This window comes from Microcaecilia unicolor, chromosome 9 (genome assembly GCF_901765095.1).
Source record: "Microcaecilia unicolor chromosome 9, aMicUni1.1, whole genome shotgun sequence".
In the NCBI taxonomy this organism is placed as follows: domain Eukaryota; kingdom Metazoa; phylum Chordata; class Amphibia; order Gymnophiona; family Siphonopidae; genus Microcaecilia; species Microcaecilia unicolor.
Window position 1 is genome coordinate 111,292,733 of NC_044039.1, and position 23,578 is coordinate 111,316,310.

The following is a 23,578-nucleotide window of genomic DNA, read 5'->3' on the forward strand; positions in this document are numbered from 1 at the left end:
CAGCAACTTAATTCCTTTTTAGTTCTGGGTGAACCTTGTAAAACTAAGATTTTGTGTTGAACTTATTTTTGTGTGAATAATAACATTTTGAAAGCTTCTCCTACTTAACCCTATTCATTAGAGCACTTTTGTATTTGTAGGTATCTCCAAGGCAGAAAACATTTATCCCCCTGTTTACAAAACCGCATGCTAATGCCTACCCCCTTCACTTCCCAATTCCCCTCCCCCTTTCCTCACTTTCATACTCCTTCCCACTTTGAATGGGCTGTGTCGGTATTGCCGTGCGGCTTTGTGAACAGGGGGGTTAGACTACAGTGATGTAAAATCAGGAGGGGAGGGGGATCTTTTCATAATTGGCTAACTTTGTTCCTTGAATAAATAAAATAGTTTAAAAACTAGGTTATATGCTTACTCAAGTTTCCTTTGTGTAATATTACATTTTGTTTAAAGATCAGAAATCATTCAGTGTGACATATATATGCAATAATAGAGGAAATCAGGAAGGGGAAAAAAAGTTCTTTCACATCACTGTAGTTGAATACCAACCAAGAACTTTCAGGAACCGGGGAAATTTTCTTTTCTTTCCATATATGTATAAGTTGAGAAAGTTTGACTCCAAAAGGCCTTCAAAAATCCAGGGTCGTCTTATCTATGGGTTATTAACTGCCCACCCCCACCTCGCCCCTTCTGGAATCGCTCCCTCCACCAGCCTTCAGTTCTGCATTTCAATTCTTACCCCCCCCCCCACCCCCAATATACCTTCAAATGTCTTGTATGGAGCTGCAGCAGCACAGTGATATACCAAACGTCTTGTGGCCAACTCCAGAGCACGCACACTGACCTGTCCTGCCCCCCTGTGACTCAACTTCCTGTTTCCACATGGGTGGGACAGGTCTGAGGGAGCACTTTGGCACAGGCTGCAGGTGGCCTAGGTGTATCGTTGCACTGCTGCTGCTTGTAGAAAATTAAGCTTGAAGGTGCACAGTGGGTGGAGAGGGAATTGAGATGCAGAACTGTGGGCTGGCAGAGAGAGGGGGGAGGGATGCTGGACTACATGCTAGGTGGGATGGGGGGGTGGAAAGAGATTGATACTGGATAATGGGAGGGAAAGCCATGTTGAACATTGAGATGGAGGGAAGGATGGAGGGAAAGTGATGTAGAACATGGAGGTGGAGAGGAGGAGAAGGAGAGAGGGTCCTGGACCAGGTGGGGAAGAGAGGGCTGGAAAGAAGGAGTTACAGCATTTTCACCATTTTTAGTCTCAAAACTACCCTAAATGTATACACAAGATCGACTTATACACGAGTATATACAATATCTTTGTTGCTTTTTTTTATGCTTAAAATTTCAAATCTAAGAAATCCATCTTAAAGTGAAATGACATTAACATAGCAAAAATAGTAATATTCAAGGGAAGAGGATAGGATTTGATATACCCCCTTTCTGTGGTTACAATCAAAGCAGTTGCCATATACAGATATTTAATTTGTACCTGGGACAAAGGAGGGTTAAGTGACTTATCCACAAAAACACAGAGAGATCAGTTTCATGTTGCCTGGAGTTTTTCTAGTCCTGCTGATTACAGCTTAATGTAAACAGCAGGCACTGCTTTGAGAGAGAAGTTATCTGCAGTATTTTATCTTAGGATAAAATTTACCTTTTCAGTAAGGTGTATGTGATTTTCCATGAGCCCTTACTTACTATGAAAGGTTTTACCACAGGTTCCTGCATTTTGTAGGGAAGCTCATTACCCCTTAGTTGTGTATTTCATTACTAAATAAACGGTTATACTAGCGCTTATGCCATATGATTTTTAAAAAGTATGAAATGCATTTTACCATAATTTTATGTCATAAAATTAGATGTTTAGCCTTGCAATTCATTTTATAGTATGAGTATTCCCTTTCTTTTAATTTTAAAATATTTCTTTTTTTAGCCTAAAGCAATAAATGTGGATCTACAAACTGATGCCACGCTGCAAGTTGATATTTCAGATGCTCTTAGCGAGAGAGACAAAGTGAAATTCACTGTCCACACAAAGGTAAAACCCACCTGTTTTAACTAGATATACTCTTTGTGTAGGGGCCCTTTCCTTAAAGTACACAGCATAGTGTGTGTTTTAGTGTGCACTAATAGCCAGTTTGCTAAAAAATCATAAGCTAACTGCTTAGTGCAAGATGGGGTAGTGGGTGGGCATGGACTGCTCATTGCTGTTAGCACATGGTAAATAGTGCATACTAATGCCATCTCAAGATGTGCAGTAGCGAACTTGTCTGTATAGTAACTGCAGGGGGAATGCTGGACACACTGCTAACAGTTAATACGTAGCCTCTGTAATAACTGTGAATTTGTTTTTACATCTAGCACTTTAGTAAAAGGGCCTCTTGATTGGGAATGAGAACTGTTAATGTTGAATTAGGGTTTTGGAAGTGTAATAAGTGAACCATAAAAGAATGTCCCCGTATAGTTTTGTTTTTTAATGTGAAATGGGAGTATCTCATATGATATTCTCATCTGTAAGATTACTTTAAATGCATCACTAATAGAGCCAACCCAACAGAAATGTTATCAGATATATAGTTCTGATATTCTCCATGTATAATGCAGGCTTACAAATTCCAAGATATTTGGAAATGGTGTTTTTGAGAACAGAGCTATTCTTGACATATTAAAAATTCAAGTGGGTTACATCAACGCTAGATCCGTAGTAAACAAATCAACAGTAGTAACAGACTGGATCACGTCAGAAAACCTTGATCTACTTTTCATCAACAAAACCTGAATCCATGATCAAAAGGGCCCTATGATCCTAGACCTTTGCCCTCCAGGATACAAAATTGCTCACTGGACCAGAAAGGAAAAGAGAGGCAGAGGCATAGCACTAATCTATCGATCCCACTTTACCACCAAAACTACTGCCGAGGCCATAACAACCCAACTTGAAATTGCCTCAATCAGAATCCACAACAAAACCCTGCTTGATCACCTGAACTGTGTCTTGTTTTATAGACCACCAGGTAATTGGAACGAAGGCCAGACAAACTTCACTGACTTCATTTCAAACACTTGTGGAACCAACTCCAATATACTAGTATTAGAAGACATTAACCTTCACCTAGAAGACCCAGACTCTACCAATGCACAAGAATTCCTCCATTTATGGGATCTCAAATGGCCACAAATGCAAGCAACCCATGTCAAAGGGCACACACTCGACCTCATCTCACACAAATTGTCAACAGACCAGAACCTAATAATAACAGATATTAAATGGACAGAAACACCAAGGACCGATCACTACAAACTAAACATATCCCTAAAATGGCGGAAGAAGGGTTCAAATAGCACACAAGAACACACAACCTACAGTACAAGAGGCCAAATAGATTAGGAAACATTGTGGCAACAGATATACAATAATGAATGGACAGCGCAAACTGACTCCACATAGTACCTCACAGAATGGGATAAAAGATGCAGAAGCATACTAGACGAAATATCACCCTTACCAACAAGAACCTCGCGTAGGCATAACTCCATACCATAGTTCAACGATGAACTGAAAACACTAAAAACACAATCCAGGAAACTCGAACGAGCATGGAAAAAAATAAAAGATGAACACACACTCAATGCATGGAAACAAATACAAAGAAAAGTACAAATATGCAATAAGACAGACCAAGAGGTCATACTATAAACCTAAAATAGGGCCAGATTACAAAGAAACTATACCAACTCATGAACAAACTACTAGACATCACAGTGGTCACTACAACCAATACAGACATCCCATCTGCAGACAAACTTGCTAAATACTTCAAAGAAAAAATCGCAAACCTACGCAACACTCTACCTCAGGACAATACCGATATCGAAAACTTCATCAATGGCTTGGACTCAACCCTTGGAGAATACCCAGCTGACCGAACTTGGTCAAACTTCGCTCTCCTCACCGCCGAAACAGTTACCCAGGCGATCAAAAGGTTCTCCAACACCCACTGTAAATTGGTTACCTGCCCCAGCTACCTAATAAAACCCGCCCCTGACCGCTTCATAGCAGACCTCACATCCTGTCCTGTTTCTGCTATAGGTGAGCCCTTAGGTTCCCTGAGGCCCCGCAAGACCTCAGAGGACAGCCGCGCACTCCGAATCTTCACCCGCGGCGACCACCGTTCACCAGGGGTTAAGCCCCCAGCTGCAGGCGGCCAGCAGGACTGCTGGAACCGTGGGGTGACGGCCGGCCTGGCTGGTAGTCAGCAACTCAGTCTCTAAAGGGCAGCTAGCAAGGACGGCTAGCACTGAAGAGGGACACAGTCTCTGAAGACAGCTAGCAAGGGCGGCTAGCACTGAAAAGGAACACAGTCTCTGAAGACAGCTAGCAAGGACGACTAGCACTGATGATGGACCCAGTCTCTGAAGGTGGCTAGCAAGGACGGCTAGCACTGAAGATGGACCCAGTCTCTGAAGGTGGCTAGCAAGGACAGCTAGCACTGAAGATGGACCCAGTCTCTGACGGTGGCTAGCAAGGACGGCTAGCACTGAAGGTGGACCCAGTCTCTGAAGGTGGCTAGCAAGGACGGCTAGCACTGAAGATGGACCCAGTCTCCGAAGAGCAACACTCCGAGATCCACTGTGTCGGCTTCTGACATCTGAAACGGAAGCACTGGACCCTTCCAGTTCCGTTGTTTAAATCTCCCGCCAGTCCGTCCCTTCCCTGGAAGAGGAGCCAATCCCCCCGGCCCTGGCAGGCAAGGAGCGCCTGGATTGGCCAGCCTGCCTTGCAGGCGGGGTCTCAACTTCGACGCGCCAATCCGGCGCGAGTAGGTGGAGCTTCCTTGCTGGTCCGCTCCGGGCCAGGGAGACGTCGACGCCGGCGCCGCCATCTTGGCCGGCGTGCTCCCTTCTCTGAGGCCGGCGTTCGCTCCAGCAGGTCGCCGGCCTCGGGCCGACCCGCAGCAGCGCTGGCTCCGTCGGCGGCTCGTCTCCGCCGCCCTGGACACCACGAGCCCCGCCGACCATCGCTCCCCCCCCCCGCGGGAGCACAGGTAAGGGCCCGGGACGGGACACATCCCACCGAAACTAAATGCTTCAACAAGATCTCTTCCCTAAGGAAAATGGCAACTTCCATATCAACATGCTGATCAATCCATAGACTGGTGGGTTGTGTCCATCTACCAGCAGGTGGAGATAGAGAGCAAAGCTTTTGCCTCCCTATATGTGGTCATGTGCTGCCGGAAACTCCTCAGTATGTCGATATCAAAGCTCCATCCGCAGGACTCAGCACTTAGAGAATTACACCCACAAAGGGACATTCTCCCCAGCTCACCACTGCCGAAACGGGGGAGGGGAATCCATACTTCACCCCTATGTATGCCCTCCCCTCTTGAAAATACACATAGTAGTGCTTCCATATCATCATGCTGATCAATCCATAGACTGGTGGGTTGTGTCCATCTACCAGCAGGTGGAGATAGAGAGCAATCCTTTTGCCTCCCTATATGTGGTCATGTGCTGCCGGAAACTCCCCAGTATGTTCTCTATCTCAGCAGGTGGTGGTCACACACAGCAGCAGCTCTGGCTAGGTCTCCAAGCCTAATTTTTAGGTTTTGTTGAGTACCTGGGGTTGAGGGCTCTTCTTGAGCAAGTGCAAACCTGGTGGTGCCAGGTCCCTCCTTTTCTCCCCCCTCCCGCTGGCTCCGTTGAAAAAAAAAAAAAAATTTTTGGACGTCCTTAAGGGCGTTTATTTCAAAGTTTATTGCAGCTACTCACTGGGACACCAGTTCGTTACAGCTCGGAGCGAGAAGCAGGTAATTTTTACCTTTTGTAGCGGGCAGGGGGTTCCCCGATCGGTCTCCACGTGGCCTATGGCGTTGGAGGGCGAGGGCGCAAAGAATCGCTCCCCGGACCGCGTGTGCGCTTCTAGCAGGGATGCGGGGGTCTTAAAGTCTGATTCGCCCTTGTTGGGTGTCAGTTTGGAGGCCGGTCAGTGTCCCGGTTCTTCCTCCGGCGCGGCGGTTTTTCCCGCCATAAACGCCCATCCCCCGCTGTTCGCCTCCGCCATCTTGGCCGGCCACTCTGCTCGGACGGCTTCTTCTTGGGCCGCCCTTGAGGTGGGAGACGTTAATTCTATGGCCGCCCTTGATTTGGGCGACGGCAAAAAACCGGCCAAAGTTAAGCGCCGTTCTTCCCGCGCGGCTCCCTCGCGGAGTGTCACGCCGGACGCCATTTTGGATGCGCAGCATGTTTCTCCCCCGCTCTTGCGAGCGCCGGTTGAGGGTGCGTCTAGGGCTGTGGCCCAGGCTGCTGAAGTGCGCAGTCTGGGGGGTTTCTCCCCTGAGTTCATTTTGCTGCTGCATCAGGCTTTCCTTATGCAAAACGCTGCCCCTTCTCCCTTGTCCGATAAAGGGGTTGAGGCCCCCGGACGTAAACGCCCTCGGGTGGATTTCCAGGCCTTAGAGGACTCTGTCTCCTCTGATGTAGATGAGGGCAGCGTATCTGGGTTCTCCCAACGGTCCTTTGGGGATTCCTTGGAGGAGACGGATTCCCGCTCGGATGGAGCGGATGACCCCTCTGCAGCGCGGATTTTTTGCTCAGAGGACTTCCCCAACCTGTTAGTGCAGGCCATGAGCATTTTGAAGATTTCCTGTCCGGAGGACGTCTCTCCCTCAGCCCCTGTTGGCTCCGCCATTATGCTTGGGACGAAGCGCCCGCCTAGAACCTTCCACGTGCATGATGCCATGCACACCTTGATTTCGGCTCAATGGGATGTCCCGGAAGCGAGCCTCAAAGTGGCTAGGACTATGTCCCGCCTCTATCCTCTGCCTGAAAGTGAACGGGAGGCCTTTCTTTGGCCTACCGTGGATTCTTTGATCACTGCGGTGACTAAGAAAACGGCGTTGCTGGTGGAAGGTGGCAAGGCCCTAAAGGACGCCCAAGACAGAAGATTGGAGGCGGCCTTAAGGTTGTCCTTCGAGGTGGCTGCTTTAAGTTTGCAGGCCTCAGTTTGCGGCTCCTATGTGGCCAGGGCATGCCTGACGATTGTGCAGCGGGCTTCCCCCTCGGATCCTTCCTTGAGGGCTGATTGGCCGGCCCTGGAATCGGGCTTGGCTTATTTGGCAGACTTGCTGTATGATGTCTTGAGAGCCTCTGCTAAAGGTATGGCTCAGACAGTCTCTGCGCGGCGGTGGCTTTGGCTGAAGCATTGGTCTGCTGACCACGCCTCTAAGTCCCGCCTGGCTAAGTTGCCTTTTAAAGGCAAGCTGCTCTTAGGGGTTGAGCTGGACAAAATTGTGACCGATCTCGGCACGTCTAAGGGCAAGAGGTTACCAGAGGTCAGGGCTCGGGTCAGTGCTCGCCCCGGTAACTCCAGAGGACGGTTTCAGGAAGCCCGTCGGTACCGCCCGGGCAAGTCGGGCTCCTCTGCCCCCTCTTCCTTCAAGAGGAACTTCTCCCCCAAGCAGCATTCCTTTCGCAGAGACCGCCGTCCCGGAGGTGCGCCCTCCGGTCCTCCCCCAGGGTCTCGTAACCAATGACGGGGTCCTGGTCCATGGCCCAGTGCAGATTGGAGGACGCCTGTCCTCGTTTCTGGGCGAGTGGACCAGGGTAACTTCAGACGCTTGGGTGCTGGAAGTCATCAGAGACGGCTACAAGCTAGAGTTCTGCCGACCCTTAAGAGACGGGTTTGTACTCTCTCCCTGCAAGTCTCCGGTCAAAGCTGTGGCAGTGCAGCAGACCTTGGACAACCTGATACGCCTGGGTGCGGTCGTTCCGGTGCCAGAAAATCAGCTTGGCAAGGGACGTTACTCCATTTACTTTGTGGTACCAAAGAAAGGAGGTTCTGTACGGCCTATCCTCGACCTCAAAGGGGTCAATCGGGCCTTGAAAGTTCGGCACTTTCGCATGGAGACTCTCCGCTCTGTTATAGCGGCAGTGAAGGCAGGGGAGTTCCTGGCATCCTTGGACATCAAGGAAGCGTATTTGCATATTCCCATCTGGCCTCCTCATCAACGCTTTCTGCGTTTTGCAGTACTGGGCCGACACTTCCAGTTCAGAGCCCTCCCGTTCCGGTTGGCTACTGTTCCACGGACCTTCTCCAAAGTAATGGTGGTCATCGCGGCCTTCCTGTGAAAGGAAGGAGTACAAGTCCATCCTTATCTGGACGACTGGTTGATCCGAGCCCCCTCTTATGCAGAGTGCGGCAAAGCTGTGGACCGGGTGATTGCTCTTCTGAGCTCCCTGGGGTGGATCATCAACTGGGAGAAAAGCCAGCTGCGCCCGACTCAGTCCCTGGAGTATCTGGGAGTTCGATTCGACACCCAAGTGGGCAGAGTGTTCCTGCCAGACAATCGGATTGTCAAACTTCAGGCTCAGGTGGACCAGTTCCTAGTAGCCTCTCCTCTTCGGGCTTGGGACTATGTGCAGCTGTTGGGCTCTATGACAGCCACGATGGAAGTAGTGCCCTGGGCCAGGGCTCATATGAGACCACTACAACACTCTCTGCTGCAGCACTGGACTCCAGTGTCAGAGGATTATGCTGTGCGCCTTCCCTTGGACCCAGCAGTGCGCAAGGCGCTGAGCTGGTGGCTGAAGACAGACAAGTTGTCTGCAGGAATGCCTCTTGTGACCCCGGAGTGGATTGTCGTCACGACGGACGCCTCTTTGACGGGCTAGGGAGCCCACTGCTTGGGAAGGACAGCGCAGGGGCTCTGGTCTCCTGCAGAGGCAAAGTGGTCTATCAACCTCCTGGAACTCAGAGCCATTCGGTTGGCGCTTTTGGAGTTCCTCCCTGTACTGGCGTTGAAGCCAGTACGGGTCCTGTCGGACAATGCCACGGCTGTGGCCTATGTCAACCGCCAGGGAGGTACCAAGAGCGCCCCTCTAGCCAAGGAGGCCATGAATCTATGCCAGTGGGCGGAAGCGAACCTGGAACAGCTGTCAGCGGCCCACATTGCCGGAGTCATGAATGTCAAGGCGGACTTTCTCAGTCGCCATACCTTGGATCCCGGAGAGTGGCAGTTATCGGCTCAGGCGTTCTTGGACATCACGAAGCGCTGGGGCCAGCCGAGCCTAGATCTGATGGCGTCATCGGCCAATTGCCAAGTGCCGCGCTTTTTCAGCAGAGGACGGGGACCCTCGATCTCTGGGAGTAGATGCTCTTCTCCAACAGTGGCCGACACAGGAGCTTCTCTATGTGTTCCCGCCCTGGCCCATGCTGGGCAGGGTGCTAGACCGGGTGGCAAAGCATCCGGGCCGGATAATCCTGGTGGGTCCGGACTGGCCCAGACGTCCCTGGTATGCGGACTTGATCAGGCTCTCAGTGGACGACCCTCTGCGACTGCCAGTGGAGCAGGGTCTGTTGCATCAGGGTCCCGTGGTGATGGAGGATCCCTCCCCCTTTGTTCTTACGGCCTGGCTATTGAGCGGCAGCGTCTGAGGAAGAAGGGCTTCTCAGACAAGGTCATCGCCACTATGCTGAGAGCGAGGAAGCGCTCTACTTCTACTGCTTACGCCAGGGTTTGGCGTACCTTTGCAGCGTGGTGTGAAGCAGGCTCACTTTCTCCCTTCACTGCTCCAATCTCTTCAGTGTTGGCGTTCCTGCAAGAAGGTCTGGAGAAAGGCCTGTCGCTCAGTTCCCTTAAAGTCCAGGTAGCGGCTCTGGCTTGCTTCAGGGGCCGCCTGAAGGGTGCTTCCCTGGCTTCGCAGCCAGATGTGGTACGTTTTCTCAAGGGAGTTAATCGCCTGCGTGGAATCTCAACCTGGTGCTAAGAGCCTTGCAGAAGCCGCCTTTTGAACCCTTGTCGAGGGCATCTCTGAAAGACCTGACATTGAAAGCAGTCTTTTTAGTGGCTATCACTTCAGCCAGAAGAGTTTCCGAGCTCCAGGCACTATCATGTCGAGAGCCTTTCCTGCAGTTCACTGAGGCAGGAGTGTCTATTCGCACAGTGCCTTCCTTCCTGCCCAAGATTGTTTCTCGCTTCCATGTGAATCAGCAGCTCTGTCTCCCTTCCTTTCGTAGGGAGGACTACCCAGAGGAGTACTCTGCTGTCAAATATCTAGATGTGAGACGAGTCATAATCAGATACTTGGAAGTGATCAATGATTTCCGGAAGTCGGATCATCTGTTTGTCCTGTTTGCAGGTCCTCGTAAGGGTTTGCAGGCTGCTAAGCCTACAGTGGCAAGATGGGTCAAGGAAGCCATTGCAGCGGCTTATGTGGCCGCGGGGAAGGTGCCGCCTATCCAGCTGAAGGCTCACTCCACTAGAGCTCAGGCGGCCTCGATGGCAGAATCCGGGTCCGTCTCCTTGGAAGAGATTTGCAAGGCGGCAACTTGGGCATCGGCCCATACCTTCTCCAGGCATTACCACTTGACTGTGGCTGCTCGGGCGGAGGCCCGGTTTGGAGCTTCAGTGTTGCGGTCAGGGATTTCAATGTCCCGCCCTGGGTGAGTACTGCTTCGGTACATCCCACCAGTCTATGGATTGATCAGCATGATGATATGGAAGGTAAAATTATGTATCATACCTGATAATTTTCTTCCATTAATCATAGCTGATCAATCCATAGCCCCTCCCAGATATCTGTACTGTTTATATTCTGGTTGCATTTCAGGTTCAAGTTTAGTCTTCAGTTACTTCAGAAAGACTTCGTGTTCAAGTTTTTTCAATTGGATTCTTCAAGAGTTGAGACGAGTTTGTGTTACAGTGAGCTGCTGCATTCCTCTCCCCTCCGTTTTACGGGGCTGGATTGAGACCTAAATTCTGCCGGCGCTCCCTCCCGCTTCGTGCGGCTGTAGGGCAGCTTTGTACCCCTCCCGCTTCGGCGGTGTTAGGGTCAGTCAGCTCCTCCCGCGGTTGCGGTTGCAGGATAAGCCAGATCCCCCCGCATCGGAGGGGTGGTGTCCTTCCCCCGCTCCGCGGGGATGAGCTGGACGGATTCCCCTCCCCCACTTGTGTGGGGATGAGCTGGGTTAATTCCCCTCCCCCGTTTCGGCGGTGGTGAGCTGGGCAGAGTGTCCCTTTGTGGGTGTAATTCTCTAAGTGCTGAGTCCTGCGGATGGAGCTTTGATATCTACGTACTGAGGAGTTTCCGGCAGCACATGACCACATATAGGGAGGCAAAAGCTTTGCTCTCTATCTCCACCTGCTGGTAGATGGACACAACCCACCAGTCTATGGATTGATCAGCTATGATTAATGGAAAGAAAATTATCAGGTATGATACATAATTTTACCATCCTACTCACCCCAATACCAAAAGATACCAAGAAAAATACAAAACGAAATCACCAACTACCGCCCAGTAGCATCTATCCCACTGGTAATAAAATTGATACTGATTATATAAACAAATTCTCAATATTACATGAATCACAATCAGGATTCCGCCCCCTCCATAGCACTGAAACAGTACTAATTACTCTCCTAGCCAAATTCAAACAGGAAATAGCAACAGGTAAAAGCATACTTCTCCTCCAATTCGACATGTCTAGTGCATTCGACATGGTAAACCATAATACACTACTAAGACTCCTAGATTACTTCGGGATCGGAGGAAATATACTTAGTTGAATAAAGGGTTTCCTAACCACTAGAACGTATCAAGTGAAATCAAATTCAAACATATCATCACCGTGGAAAGCAGATTGCGGAGTACCTCAAGGATCACCACTATCACCGATCCTTTTCAACCTAATGATGACCCACTAGCCAAGTCCTTATCCGACCAAGGCTTTATAAACCTTTTCAATCTATGCGGATGATGTCACATATACATTCCTTACAAACATGATCTGACGAGATCACCAACGAAATTAAGCTCAGCTTAAACATCATGAACTCATGGCAAATGCATTTCAACTAAAACTCAAGTACAGAAAAAACACACTCTCATCATCTCATCCCAATACAACGCGAACACCCCACAAATATAACACCCCAGTTACACCCTCCCCATCTGACAGCCTGAAAATCCTTGGCGTTACAATCGACCACACCTTACATTTACACAAGAAAATGTTCCACTCAATGTGGAAACTCAAACGTGTGAAAACCATGCTTCCCGAGGGAAACATTTCGCAACCGATACAATCAATGGTTCTAAACATATAGACTACTGCAAAGGATTTATGCGGGATGCAAAGAACAACTCAATAAAGAAACTTCAGAGACCGCTCAAAACACAGCATCCAGGCTTATATTTGGAAAACGCTATTCGAAAGTGCCAACTCCTCCGAGAAAAATTGCACTGGCTCCCAATTAAAGAACGTATTGCTTTCAAAATCTGCACCCTGGTTCCTAAAATTATCTACGGTGAGGCCCCGGGATACATGATAGACCTCATTGACCTACCAATCAGAAATACAACCAGATTCAACACGAACATATCTAAACCTCCACTACCAAGCTGCAAAGGACTCAATTATAGCTACGTCATGCAAGGTTCCACGTTAGGAGTTACGGACCAAGAACGGGATCTGGGCGTCGCGTCGAATAATACGCTGAAACCTTCTGCTCAGTGTGCTGCTGCAGCTCGGAAAGCGAATAGAATGTTGGGTATTATTAGGAAGGTATGGAAAACAGGTGTGAGGATGTTATAATGCCGTTGTAATCGCGCCATGGTGCGACCGCACCTTTTGAGTATTGTGTTCAATTCTGGTCGCCGCATCTCAAGAAGAGTATAGTGGAATTGGAAACGGTGCAGCGAAGGGCAACTAAAATGATAGCAGGGATGGGACGACTTCCCTATGAAGAAGTCTAAGGAGGCTAGGGCTTTCAGCTTGGAGAAGAGACGGCTTAGGGGAGATATGATAGAGGTGTATAAAATAAGTGAGTGTAGTGGAACAAGTGGATGTGAAGCTTCGATTCACACTTTCCAAAAATACTAGGACTAGGGGCATGCGATGAAACTACAGTGTAGTAAATTTAAAACAAATCGAGAAAATTCTTCTTCACCCAACGCTTATTAAATTCTGGAATTCGTGCCGGAGAACGTGGTGAAGGTGGTTAGCTTTGGCAGAGGTTAAAAGGGGTTAGACGGTTTCCTAAAGGACAAGCACTAAATGGACTTGGGAAAAATCCACAATTCCAGAAAACATTTATTAGAATGCTTGTATGTTTGGGAAGCTTGCCAGGTGCCCTTGGCCTGGATTGGCCGCTGTCATGGACAGGATGCTGGGCTCGATGGACCTTGGTTTTTCCCAGTGTGGTATGTACTTATGTAAAATCAACTCATGCATCCAGCTTTCCTACATAGCACACAACTATGGAACGCATACCAAAAGCCGTGAAAACAATGTATCACCACCTAAACTTCCGGAAGTCACTAAAAACTTACCTGTTCAAAAATGCATACCCTACTGACCAACTTAAATGCCTGAACCCCTGCAACACTACAAAACCAAACCCAAGTAATGGACATAACATAACTTTTCCTCTATATGATTCCCTAATATGTCTCTCCCACCATGAACCTCATTCTACCACATCACTGTGTAACTGTTTATACCGGAATTCGGCGAAACGCCTTTATGGTACTATGCAAGCCACATTGAGCCTGCAAATAGGTGGGAAAATGTGGGATACAAATGTAACAAATAATAAATAGTTTGGCAGGTTCGGAAAGAATGGGTTTTATACAGACAAATGTTTGCAGGGGTTTAGTTTAATCAATATAATTTGTTCATGGTATCTATATTTATACAATGTTTAACGTGCATCTGAAAGTTGTAGTTGGCAAATGGAACATTTGGAGTTTATTTACAAACCTGTGTTAACTTTGCAGTTAGGAACTCTTTTGAAATTTAGGGGGCCATTCTGTATAGGGGGCCACAATTCTGGTGCCCAAAAAGTGCGTGCTAAGCCAGTATTCTATAACAGCCAAATTGCACATCAAAGCCGTTTTAAATATACTAGGTAAGTTGTCAAAGACTTGCCTACATGTAGGTACGACTGCTATGCTTGCTCATAGCCTACATGTGACAGTTGTACATGTAATTGCCAGATAATCTGTAAAGTGTGTGCTAAACAGTTTGGCATATCCCCGACCCACCCGTACCCTGCCCACATGTGCGCACTAATGCACATAAGTCCTAGTTAGTTCCAGGTATTGACAATAAGTGGTACTTAAGTGCCAATTTAGGTCAAATCAAACAATTAAGTTACATGCATAAGTGAGGTATTCTGTAAATAGAGGTAAGGGGTATGCTTTTAAATCTATGTTCTGCATTCATCTTTATATTTTATTTATTACATTTGTATCCCACATTTTCCCACATAGCAGTAGGCTCAATGTGGCTTACAGGTTCTGGAGAGGAGAGTACCAACTCTGGGAATATATACAGAGTGGAAAATAGAGTAACAGTAGGTGCAAGGAAGCTGATAAGGTTCCGGAAAAGAGAATACAATTCTGGGACGAATATATAGTAGCATATAGAGAGAAGTATAAGTCTCTGGGGATGGGACTACAGCTTCTAGCGAGCAATACAGAGTAGAATAAGGGTAGAAGTACACTTAATTATAACTGGAGTGGTAAAATTCGTACAGTTTGAAGTAATAGGATTATGTGTATTGTTCATTTCTTAGATCGATAGATGTGATGCATTGTTCATGAATTAGTTCGGGTATGCTGGGTAGGCTTTCCAGAAGAGGTGAGTCTTGAGGTCTTTTGGAAATTTGAGATGGGTGTTCACAGTTCTAATGTTAGGTAAAGCGTTCCAGAGCTGGATGCAAATGTAGGAAAAGCTGGATGCATATGTTGATTTGTATTTTAGTCCTTTACAGTTTGGGTAATGCTTTAACCTGTTGTGGTGTCTCTTAAATGTACCATATATAGATGTTTTCTCTTATTTTTATTTTGCAGAGTTCATTACCCAATTTCAAACAAAATGAATTTTCAGTTGTTAGACAGCACGAGGAATTCATCTGGCTCCATGATTCCTTTGTGGAAAATGAAGACTATGCTGGCTACATTGTAAGTCTCAACATTCTGTTTGCTGATGTTGCTTTTCTTAGCATGTGTGTGGTAGAAAGCATTCTCCCAGGACAAGCAGGACATTATCTTCTCGCATCTGGGTGACATCATTTGACAGAACCTAGCACGGACGCTATCCAGTGTTTTCTTTCTAGAAGCCATCGACTGTGCATATGTGAGTGTCTTCCTGCCAGTCTCGTTTGCGTGGGACCAGCAGTCATCTTTCTGCAGGGCTGAGAGGGATGGTTTGTGCTGTGCTTTCCTCTGTGTTTTTCTTTCCTTGCGGCCTTCCCTTTTCAGATTCTGCTGCAGAGTACGGAACCGTTTTTCTCTCTTTTCTTTTAGTTTATCTCCTTATTTCTGTTAGTGATTTTTGGCCTTTTTCGGTTTCCTTTATTTTTCCACAGCCTGCTTAGGACTGAGCTCTTGGCTGGGACTTTGATTTTTACAGAAAAAAGCCCCCAAAGGCATCATTGAGCCATTTGATTTCTTTTTAGTTGTTTTTCTCCTAAGTGTCGCAGAAAACTCCATTGGTTCTTAAGTTTTCACGGTGCAGCGAGGTGGTCTGTAACTGATACTTACAACTTGTGCTTGTTGTACCTGGGACCCGACCATCCATCCTCTAACTGTAAACTCTGTTTTCAAATGTGGAGAAGAACCCAGAACAGTTGAGAGACTTTTTGGTGCATCTAAGCCTGGTCCATTGACATCAACACCAGCACCGAGGGCATCGGACAATAGGGATGTTCTCGCCCAAAGGACATTGCTGTCTGCCTCAACGTTGGGTGTCATTAGCACCCCTGTGAGCTGAGAATCCTTGGACTTGACACTAAGGACATGGAAAGATTCTATGTCATCCTTGGCACCAAAAGGCTCCGATACCGGGCATCAAGCGGAGGCGAAGAAGCACTGGCATCAGACCTCCAATGGTGCCAATAGCACTGGAGCACCAGCATTGCCAGTACCCGAGAATTGTTTGGCGCCAAGAAGACTGCTCGCCCTCTGGAGCTGGAACCAGCCTTCTGATTCAGCCCCCACATCTTTTCAGTCTGTCACTGCACCAGCAGCAGAGAGCCTTTACTGATGCCTGCCTTAAAAGAGGGTCTCTGGGCATTGCTGCAGGAGGTGATGGCATGCATCTTGTCTCTGCAAGGTGCTGAGGCATCCATGATGTTGGTGCCATTCATGGTGCTGCCCCAGCCGATCCTGGAAGCTCATACCCTACCTTTTGTCTGTTCGTTGACATTGTTTCCAGCAGGGCTGGTGCTCCTTTCCAACCCTTTGGGGGAGGAAGCTTCCCCAGCATCTAGAAGGAAACCAGTTCCTCGGTGCTCTCACCTAGATTCTGGCCATGAGTCCAGTGGTCCAAGGTGGGCACAAACTCAGATAACTCTTGAGTATTTTTTTTTATTAATCATTTAATAATTCACAAAACAATGTGATTATGCAATTCACATTCAGATAACAAGAAAATCACTTTACATGAAAATATGAGGAAACGATAAAAACTATTTTCCGTCCACTATAGAAAGAAAAAGGAGATTCCAAGAAAAGGAAAAAAAACAAAGTATTTGTTATTACACAATTGCTACCTCTAAGTTCAAACTCCAGTCTGCTATGTAGGAGGGCATGTAACAGTCACTTCAACTCTAGCATCTAGGAAATCTTTAAGCTGTTTAGGGTCTACAAATTGAAATTGTTTGCCCTCAAGCAAAACAATGCATATACAAGGAAAACGTAAAACAAAATTTGCTTTCAAGGCTTCTACTCTGGGACGCAGTTCCAAAAAGGCCCTACGTCTAGCTTGTGTCGGCCTAGAAAGATCAGGAAAAATCCTAACCTTGGAACCCATAAACAGTTCATCTAAATGCCTCAAGGAAAGTCTTAACACTGCGTTCCGATCCGGTTCCAGTGCAAAAGTGACTAACATTGTAGTCCTATGGGTAATCATGTCCAATGAACTTTCCAGGAAGGAAGTAAGGTTCATTTCTTCACCCATTTCTCGTCTAGGGGGATCTCCCATTGTCCCCCTGATATTCCAGATGTAATAGGCCCGAGTTGTGGGAGGCAATGAATCTTTGTCCATTCCCAGAATGTCAGTCATATATTTTTTCTCCATCTCAATTGGAGGAATTAAAGGAGACTTGGGGAAATTAAGGAACCGAAGGTTAAGTCTCCGAGACTGGTTTTCAAGGTATTCCAATCGTTTATGCAGAAAGTTATTATCCTTAACCAAAGCGGATTCCAAAGACCCCATTTCTTGAATTTTAGTATCCACTTTTTCAATCTTAGAGGACTGCTGTGCTGTCACCTGTGCCTGTATCAAAACTGCTTCTGAAAGAGTTTTAATATTGTCAGTATTTTCTTTTAGCATACTTTGCTTGGAGGAGTGAGTGTTATATACCATATCCTACAGTGACTCAAGTGTCACAATAGAGGGCTTGCTTGTTCCATCTGATGGTAAAAGGAAGTGTGGTGGGGTCTCAGTACGAGAGAGCTTATTAACAATATCTTGCGGCAGTACCTTTAAGGCCAATTTGGCCAAAAACGCAGGGTCCGAGGTCCCACTCAAATTCGCCGCTGGCCTCTCCCCTCTGTCAGCTCCGAATTCACCCCTTCGGTATCGGATACTGGCCGGGCTGCAGCGAATAATTCACTTCCTGGCTGTGGTGGATCCCTGCAGTCTCCGGGGCTCAGAGAAACCCCGTCTCTGCTTCCTGTTGACGTCGGCGCATCGACAGTTGCAGAAGGAGTCGACGTGCATAGAGGTCCCGGTGGTGTCCTGGGGAACTGCAAAGTCGATTGCTTCAATGCTGACAAGGACCCAGGAGTCGAGGGAAGCTCCCTTACCTTACCCCTCTGTTTTCCCATCGCGAATGATGGGACGAGGGACCCGCAAGAGGCAACAAACCACAGTGTCCCCAGGGAGCTTACTCAGGTGTATGTGATCAAAGCGCCATCTTGGAAAAAACCACTCGAATATTTTGATGAGTCTGATACAGACAGCTCTTGGATGTCTGACTTAGAACCAGAGGACTGCCATCAGAGCTCTCCTTTGTCTCACTTTTGGATGAGATGGTTGATTCTTGTCTTAAGTTGGAGATTGATGACAAGCCCAGGGCTGAGCTGTTGGCATCCTTGATTAGGATTCCCTTGCCAAGAAGGCTGTGATAGTACCTGTGCATATCATTCTTAAAACAGCACAAATGAAGAACTGGGAGACCCCTCTCTGTGCAGCCTGTACTTAAGAAGATGGACTCTGTGTATCCAGTCCAGAAGGCTCCTGAATTCAAGAAGCAGCAGCTTCCCCTCCATTCTGTGACAGTTGAATCCACCTACAAAAGGGCCATGAGGTCCAGAACGCTTGAACCCTTGGAGTCTTTTGGGAAGAAGGTTTATCAGGGCTGTATGCTTATTTCCTGCATTCAGTCCTACCAGCTCCACATGAACATTCACTTGAACTTGGTGTGCAGTGTGGTGGAGTTTGGGACACTACCTCCAGAGCACACCAGTGACGACCTGCAGCTAGTAGCTAAGCAGATGGCTTGCTGAAAGCACGTGGCATGGGCAACCTGAGATGCTTTTGACCTGACATCCAGAGTCTCCAAATTAAGTATTGGCATGTACAGATTTGCCTGGTTGCATGTTTCACACCTAGAACCTGCCATTCAGTAGAAACTTGGAGACATCCCTTGTCGAGGTGACAGTCTTTATGGGGACAAAGTGGAGGAGGTCACTGACCTCATCAAGATACCTGCTGATGCCATGAAGTTCCTACCTAAGCCCGCTCTTTCTGTGGCCTCCACTTCCTGGAGGTTTTTGGGTTGCAGGCAGAAGAGAACCTACTCCCCTCAATGGCATAGTTTATGCTTTCTGCCCATCCTGCTTAGCAGCTCCAGGGTTTTTGCTCCCACCCTCAGCATCAGTGGACCCAGAAGCTACAGTCAACTTCCCAGTCAAAGTGGGAGACAAGCTTTTGACTTGCCTCAAGAGAGCATAGCTGCTGTAAAAGTGACTGTCCCGGAAAGCCTACCGGGTAGGAGCAAGGCTGAATTTTTTCCAAGAAAGGTGGATCCTTGTAACCTCAGCTCAGTGGGTTCTCAAAGTAGTCCAGGAGGGTTACATCCTTCATTGGTGAAAATTTCCTCCAAATTGTCCACCAAGGGCATTGTGATTCAGTTCTCAGCATCAGAAGGTGCTCACAGAGGAAATCTATTCCCATCTATAGGCTCGAATGGTCGAAATTTTGTGTTTGGCGTATGTATAGGATTCGTTGAATATCCTTCATATATTTTTTCTTCTTTTATGTATGCTCTTAATTATTAATTATTAATCCATAAATTAACTTACACACTTCCCTAGGTAGGGCTCTTATCGAAGCCTACCCAGTTATAGCTAAACTACTGGTAATATTACAGTGCTCAGCTTTACAACATTTCAATCACTCCGATTGATTGAACCATAATTAGTATAGCCCACATTATTGCACTGAATCCCTTCCTCCTCCTCCATGCAATCAGTATTAAATACATAAAGTACTTATTTTAAGATGGTCTATTGATTCTCCATGCTCCACAACAAGATGTGAGAATTTTCTCTAATCGGAGTGAGAGATAGACGAGATTATGTGCTCGTGCTCATTTTAAAAACAGTCCCACAAGTCTCTCAAACTTGTTATTCTTCCAAACGTAGGTATTTCCTTCCCATTACAGATCTTCCCAACACTAGCTATGTTTCGCAATATAGTGCTTCATCAGGGGAATTCTCATATCCTACAAATAGGAGACATTGTATTACAACCCACACTTAATTACCCAATGTGTATGGAACACTGTTGTATTACTGGTTCCTCAAATATAGAATCTTATTATTATCGCTTTCAGATTTATTTCTCTCTTTGAAAATCATTTGAAATCATTCTCAAAGTTGATTATAACACTCTAGGCATACCTGAAGTGCGACAATCTCCCAACCTACGATTCGCTTTTCTAAAAAGACGCCAGTGCATACGTTATTCTTTTATAGCAGACCAAACTGACTCCTCCTTCTCACCTGATTATTATAACCGCTCAATTTCACGATTTAAGCCCCATGGTATAACAGTATCCAATTGGGCCCTTAGCACCACTTATTTTTGTAGGCGGTTAGCAAGCCGCAGTGACAATGCGCCAACTGATAAGCAGAGATGTGCTCACTCTTTGCCCCCTCCCCCCAAGATATGCCCCTTGAGGAAAAAATGTAAAATATTTTTAGCGAATGGGTAGTACACACCCATTTGAATCCGCAGGACGACTCAACATGCCCTGTGGTAAGCACTCATTAGTGCTTACTACAGCTTAGTAAAAGGATCATTCCTTGTCATCAAGCAGATGAAGCCATTACGTATGGATTATGTCCATCAACCAGCAGGGGAGATAGAGAGCACTCAAACTTTCACAGTGCGCTCTTGGCCAGCTAGCCTCCACTGCCCTCTTCAGAATTCTCTATCTCCCTTAGCAGGGTGGCTGCAGCTTGTTCGAGCTCCAGAAAAATCTGCCGGGAGGTGGTTCCCTGGCTTGCCAGTTGTTAACCGGGGTGTTGGAGGCTATAGCAGCTTCACTTTATAAAGGCACATAGGTTAGCCCTTTCCCTGCCTTACCCATACCTCTGTGGATGTGAACATATTGCCTTGCTTTCCCTGTCCTTACCCACTAACAGTGGATGCAGGCATATAGGTTCGCCCTTTCCCTGCCTTTCCCAATCATCTGAGCCTCCGGAGTCTTCAATACCTCTGCTTTCCTCACAGCTTAAAAAAAGAAAAAAAAAGTCGCGTCGCGTTTTTAAACGCAGAGACGCTGGAACAGAGGTTTTTGACCTGATTTTCAGCAGGATCGTAGTTGTACACTAGATCCTTTGAGGTAAGAGTGTTTTCCAACTCCTCCGGGGTGGGCCCGCGATCGAGGCGATTTTGGCGCGAACCACCATTTTGGATTTTACCGCCGTTTTTCGGCGATGGCTGCGGACAATGTAAAGCGCTGCTTGGGACATTGTCCAGCTGCTGGGATCGATGACAGCCACGATGGAAGTGGTACCCTGGGCGAGAGCGCACCTGAGACCTCTACAGTATTCCCTACTCCGGAGATGGTCTCCTATTTCTCAGGATTACCAATGCAGACTTACTTGGCTCCCTGCGGCATGTCTCAGCATGGAGTGGTGGCTCTCGGACAGCATGCTGCGGCGAGGAATGCCGCTGACGCTCCCCGTTTGGTGCCTAGTGGTAACAGATGCCAGCCTGAAGGGCTGGGGCGCACACTGCAAGGGGAAGCATGCCCAGGGTCTATGGACACCCGAGGAGTCGGAGTGGTCCATCAACCGCCTAGAGTTGAAAGCAGTGTTTCAGGCGCTTCTGGCCTTTCAAGTGACCCTGGAAGGATTGGCTGTCAGAGTGATGTCGGACAACACGACAATGGTGGCCTATATAAATCGACAAGGCGGAACAAGGTGCAGAGCACTAGCCGCGCAGGCCGAACTGATTTGCCACTGGGCCGAGCTGCATCTTCAGTGTCTGTCGGCAGCTCATATTGCAGGTCAGAGCAATGTGCAGGCAGATTATCTGAGCAGGCATCAGATCGATCCAGCAGAATGGAATCTGGCAGACGAAGTATTCCTGCAGATCTGTGCCAAATGGGGCAAGCTCGTGATGGATCTAATGGCGACAAGTGCCAATACCAAAGTCCCGTGCTTCTTCAGCAGACGGAGAGATCCTCGCTCGGCGGGGTTGGATGCCTTGGCTCAACCCTGGCCTCCGGGTCTACTTTATGTGTTTCCCCCATGGCCCTTGATAGAGCACCTGCTCTTGCGGATTCGGCTGCACCCAGGAGAAGTGGTCCTCATCGCCCCGGATTGGCCAAGGAGACCTTGGTATGCAGACCTCCGACAGATGCTCCTGGAGGCTCCTCTGCCGTTACCCTCTGGTACCAAACCTGTTGACTCAGGGACCGGTAGCCATGGAGGACCGCCGGCCGCTTTGGTCTTACTGGCATGGCTATTGAGAGGGCGCAATTGAGGATAAAGGTTATTCCAATAAAGTTATTTCCACTCTCCTGCAGCCCGCAAGCGGGTCCACGGGCCGTGGCTTATGCCAGGGTTTGGTGCCTGTTTGAGTCTTGGTGTGCTTCCAGAGCCATTGTTCCAATGCGGGCTCCTGTCTCGCCGATTCTGGACTTTTTGCAGGAAGGTGTACAAAAAGGCTTGGCCTATAATTCCCTGCGAGTGCAGGTGCAGCGTTGGCCTTCCTTCGTGGTAAGGTGGAAGGCATGTCTTTGGCTGCTCACCCAGATGTGGCCACGGTTTCTTAGAGGGGGTGCTTCGCTCCGACCTCCAGTGCGGAGCACCTGTCCAGCTTGGAACCTGGGGCTAGTTTTGAAAACCCTGCAGGCATCTCTTTTTGAGCCGCTTCGGCGAGCATCGGAGAAAGACTGACACTAGAGGCCGTTTTTCTGGTGGCCATTACCTCAGCGAGAACGGGTGTCAGAGCTCCAGGCGCTGTCCTGTAGAGACCCATTTCTGCAATTTTCAGAGTCCGAGTCACGGTTCGGACCGTGCCTTCCTTATTGCCTAAGGTGGTTTCAGCCTTTCACTTAAACCAGCCTAGTTCTTGCCTCTTTTTCAGAGGAAGAGTTTCCAGAATCTTTTGGGCAGCTGCACCTTTGGGATGTGCGCAGGACTCTGCTGCAGTATCTGCGATTACTAACTCTTTCAGGTCTTCTGATCATCTGTTTGTTTTGCTACCCGGTTCTCGCAGAGGGTCTCCAGTGTCTAAAGCCACTATTGCCCGCTGGCTCAAAGAAACTATCTTTTCAGCTTATCTGCTGGCCGGCAGGGTTCCGCCTGTAGCCTTTAAGGCACACTCTACTAGAGTGATTTCTTCCTCTTGGGCTGAAACTGGAGCACTCTCTCTTCAAGAGATATGCAGTGCAGCAACATGGGCTTCTAAGCTCTCCCTTTGCCCGACATTAGAGGCTGGATGTGGCTGCCAGGAGGGATGCGCGTTTGGTGCACAAGTGCTAGCGCGTGGTGTGGCTTGTTCCCACCCTATCTAGGGATTGCTTTGTTACATCCCATACGTAATGGCTTCATCTGCTTGATGACAAGGAAGGGAAAATTAGGTTCTTACCTTGGTAATTTTCTTTCCTTTAGTCATAGCAGATGAAGCCATGAGCCCTCCCTGTATGATTGTCTGTATGCTGTGAATCTGTTTTTCAGGTTCTGTTCTAATTTCCTGAAGTTCCTTCCTTGGGAGAAAGTTGGAAAACAATCTTCAGGATTCATGTTCAGTTTAAATTTAGGAGGATGTGTTCATTCCCTCCAGCATGTTTTGGAGAATGTGTTGATTCTCTCCAGGAGGCGCGTGTGTTCCCCTCCAGTTCTATAAATAGGAGGATGAGTTCATTCCCTCCAGTGTGTTGGGAGGATGTGTGATTCCCTCCAGGAGGCGCGTGTGTTCCCCTCCACTTATACAATAAGGAGGATGAGTTTATTCCCTCCTTTATGAGTTCATGCCCTTGTGATGGGCCATCGTTAGCTGTGAGGAAAGCTCTTGTGATTCCCATTGCGGTTTGCCATACTG

The 23,578-nt window shown here is 47.9% G+C and overlaps 1 protein-coding gene across 2 annotated transcripts in view; it reads left to right on the forward strand.

The window, feature by feature from the left end:
* The window catches only part of SNX6 (sorting nexin 6), a 165,381-nt gene that overhangs the window by 11,755 nt on the left and 130,048 nt on the right, over positions 1-23,578 (forward strand). For both annotated transcript variants that reach the window (XM_030214380.1, XM_030214379.1), the window contains exons 3-4: positions 1,937-2,041; positions 14,860-14,970. In XM_030214380.1, the coding sequence (XP_030070240.1) occupies positions 1,937-2,041; positions 14,860-14,970 (216 nt within the window). The remainder of the gene's footprint in view (positions 1-1,936; positions 2,042-14,859; positions 14,971-23,578) is intronic.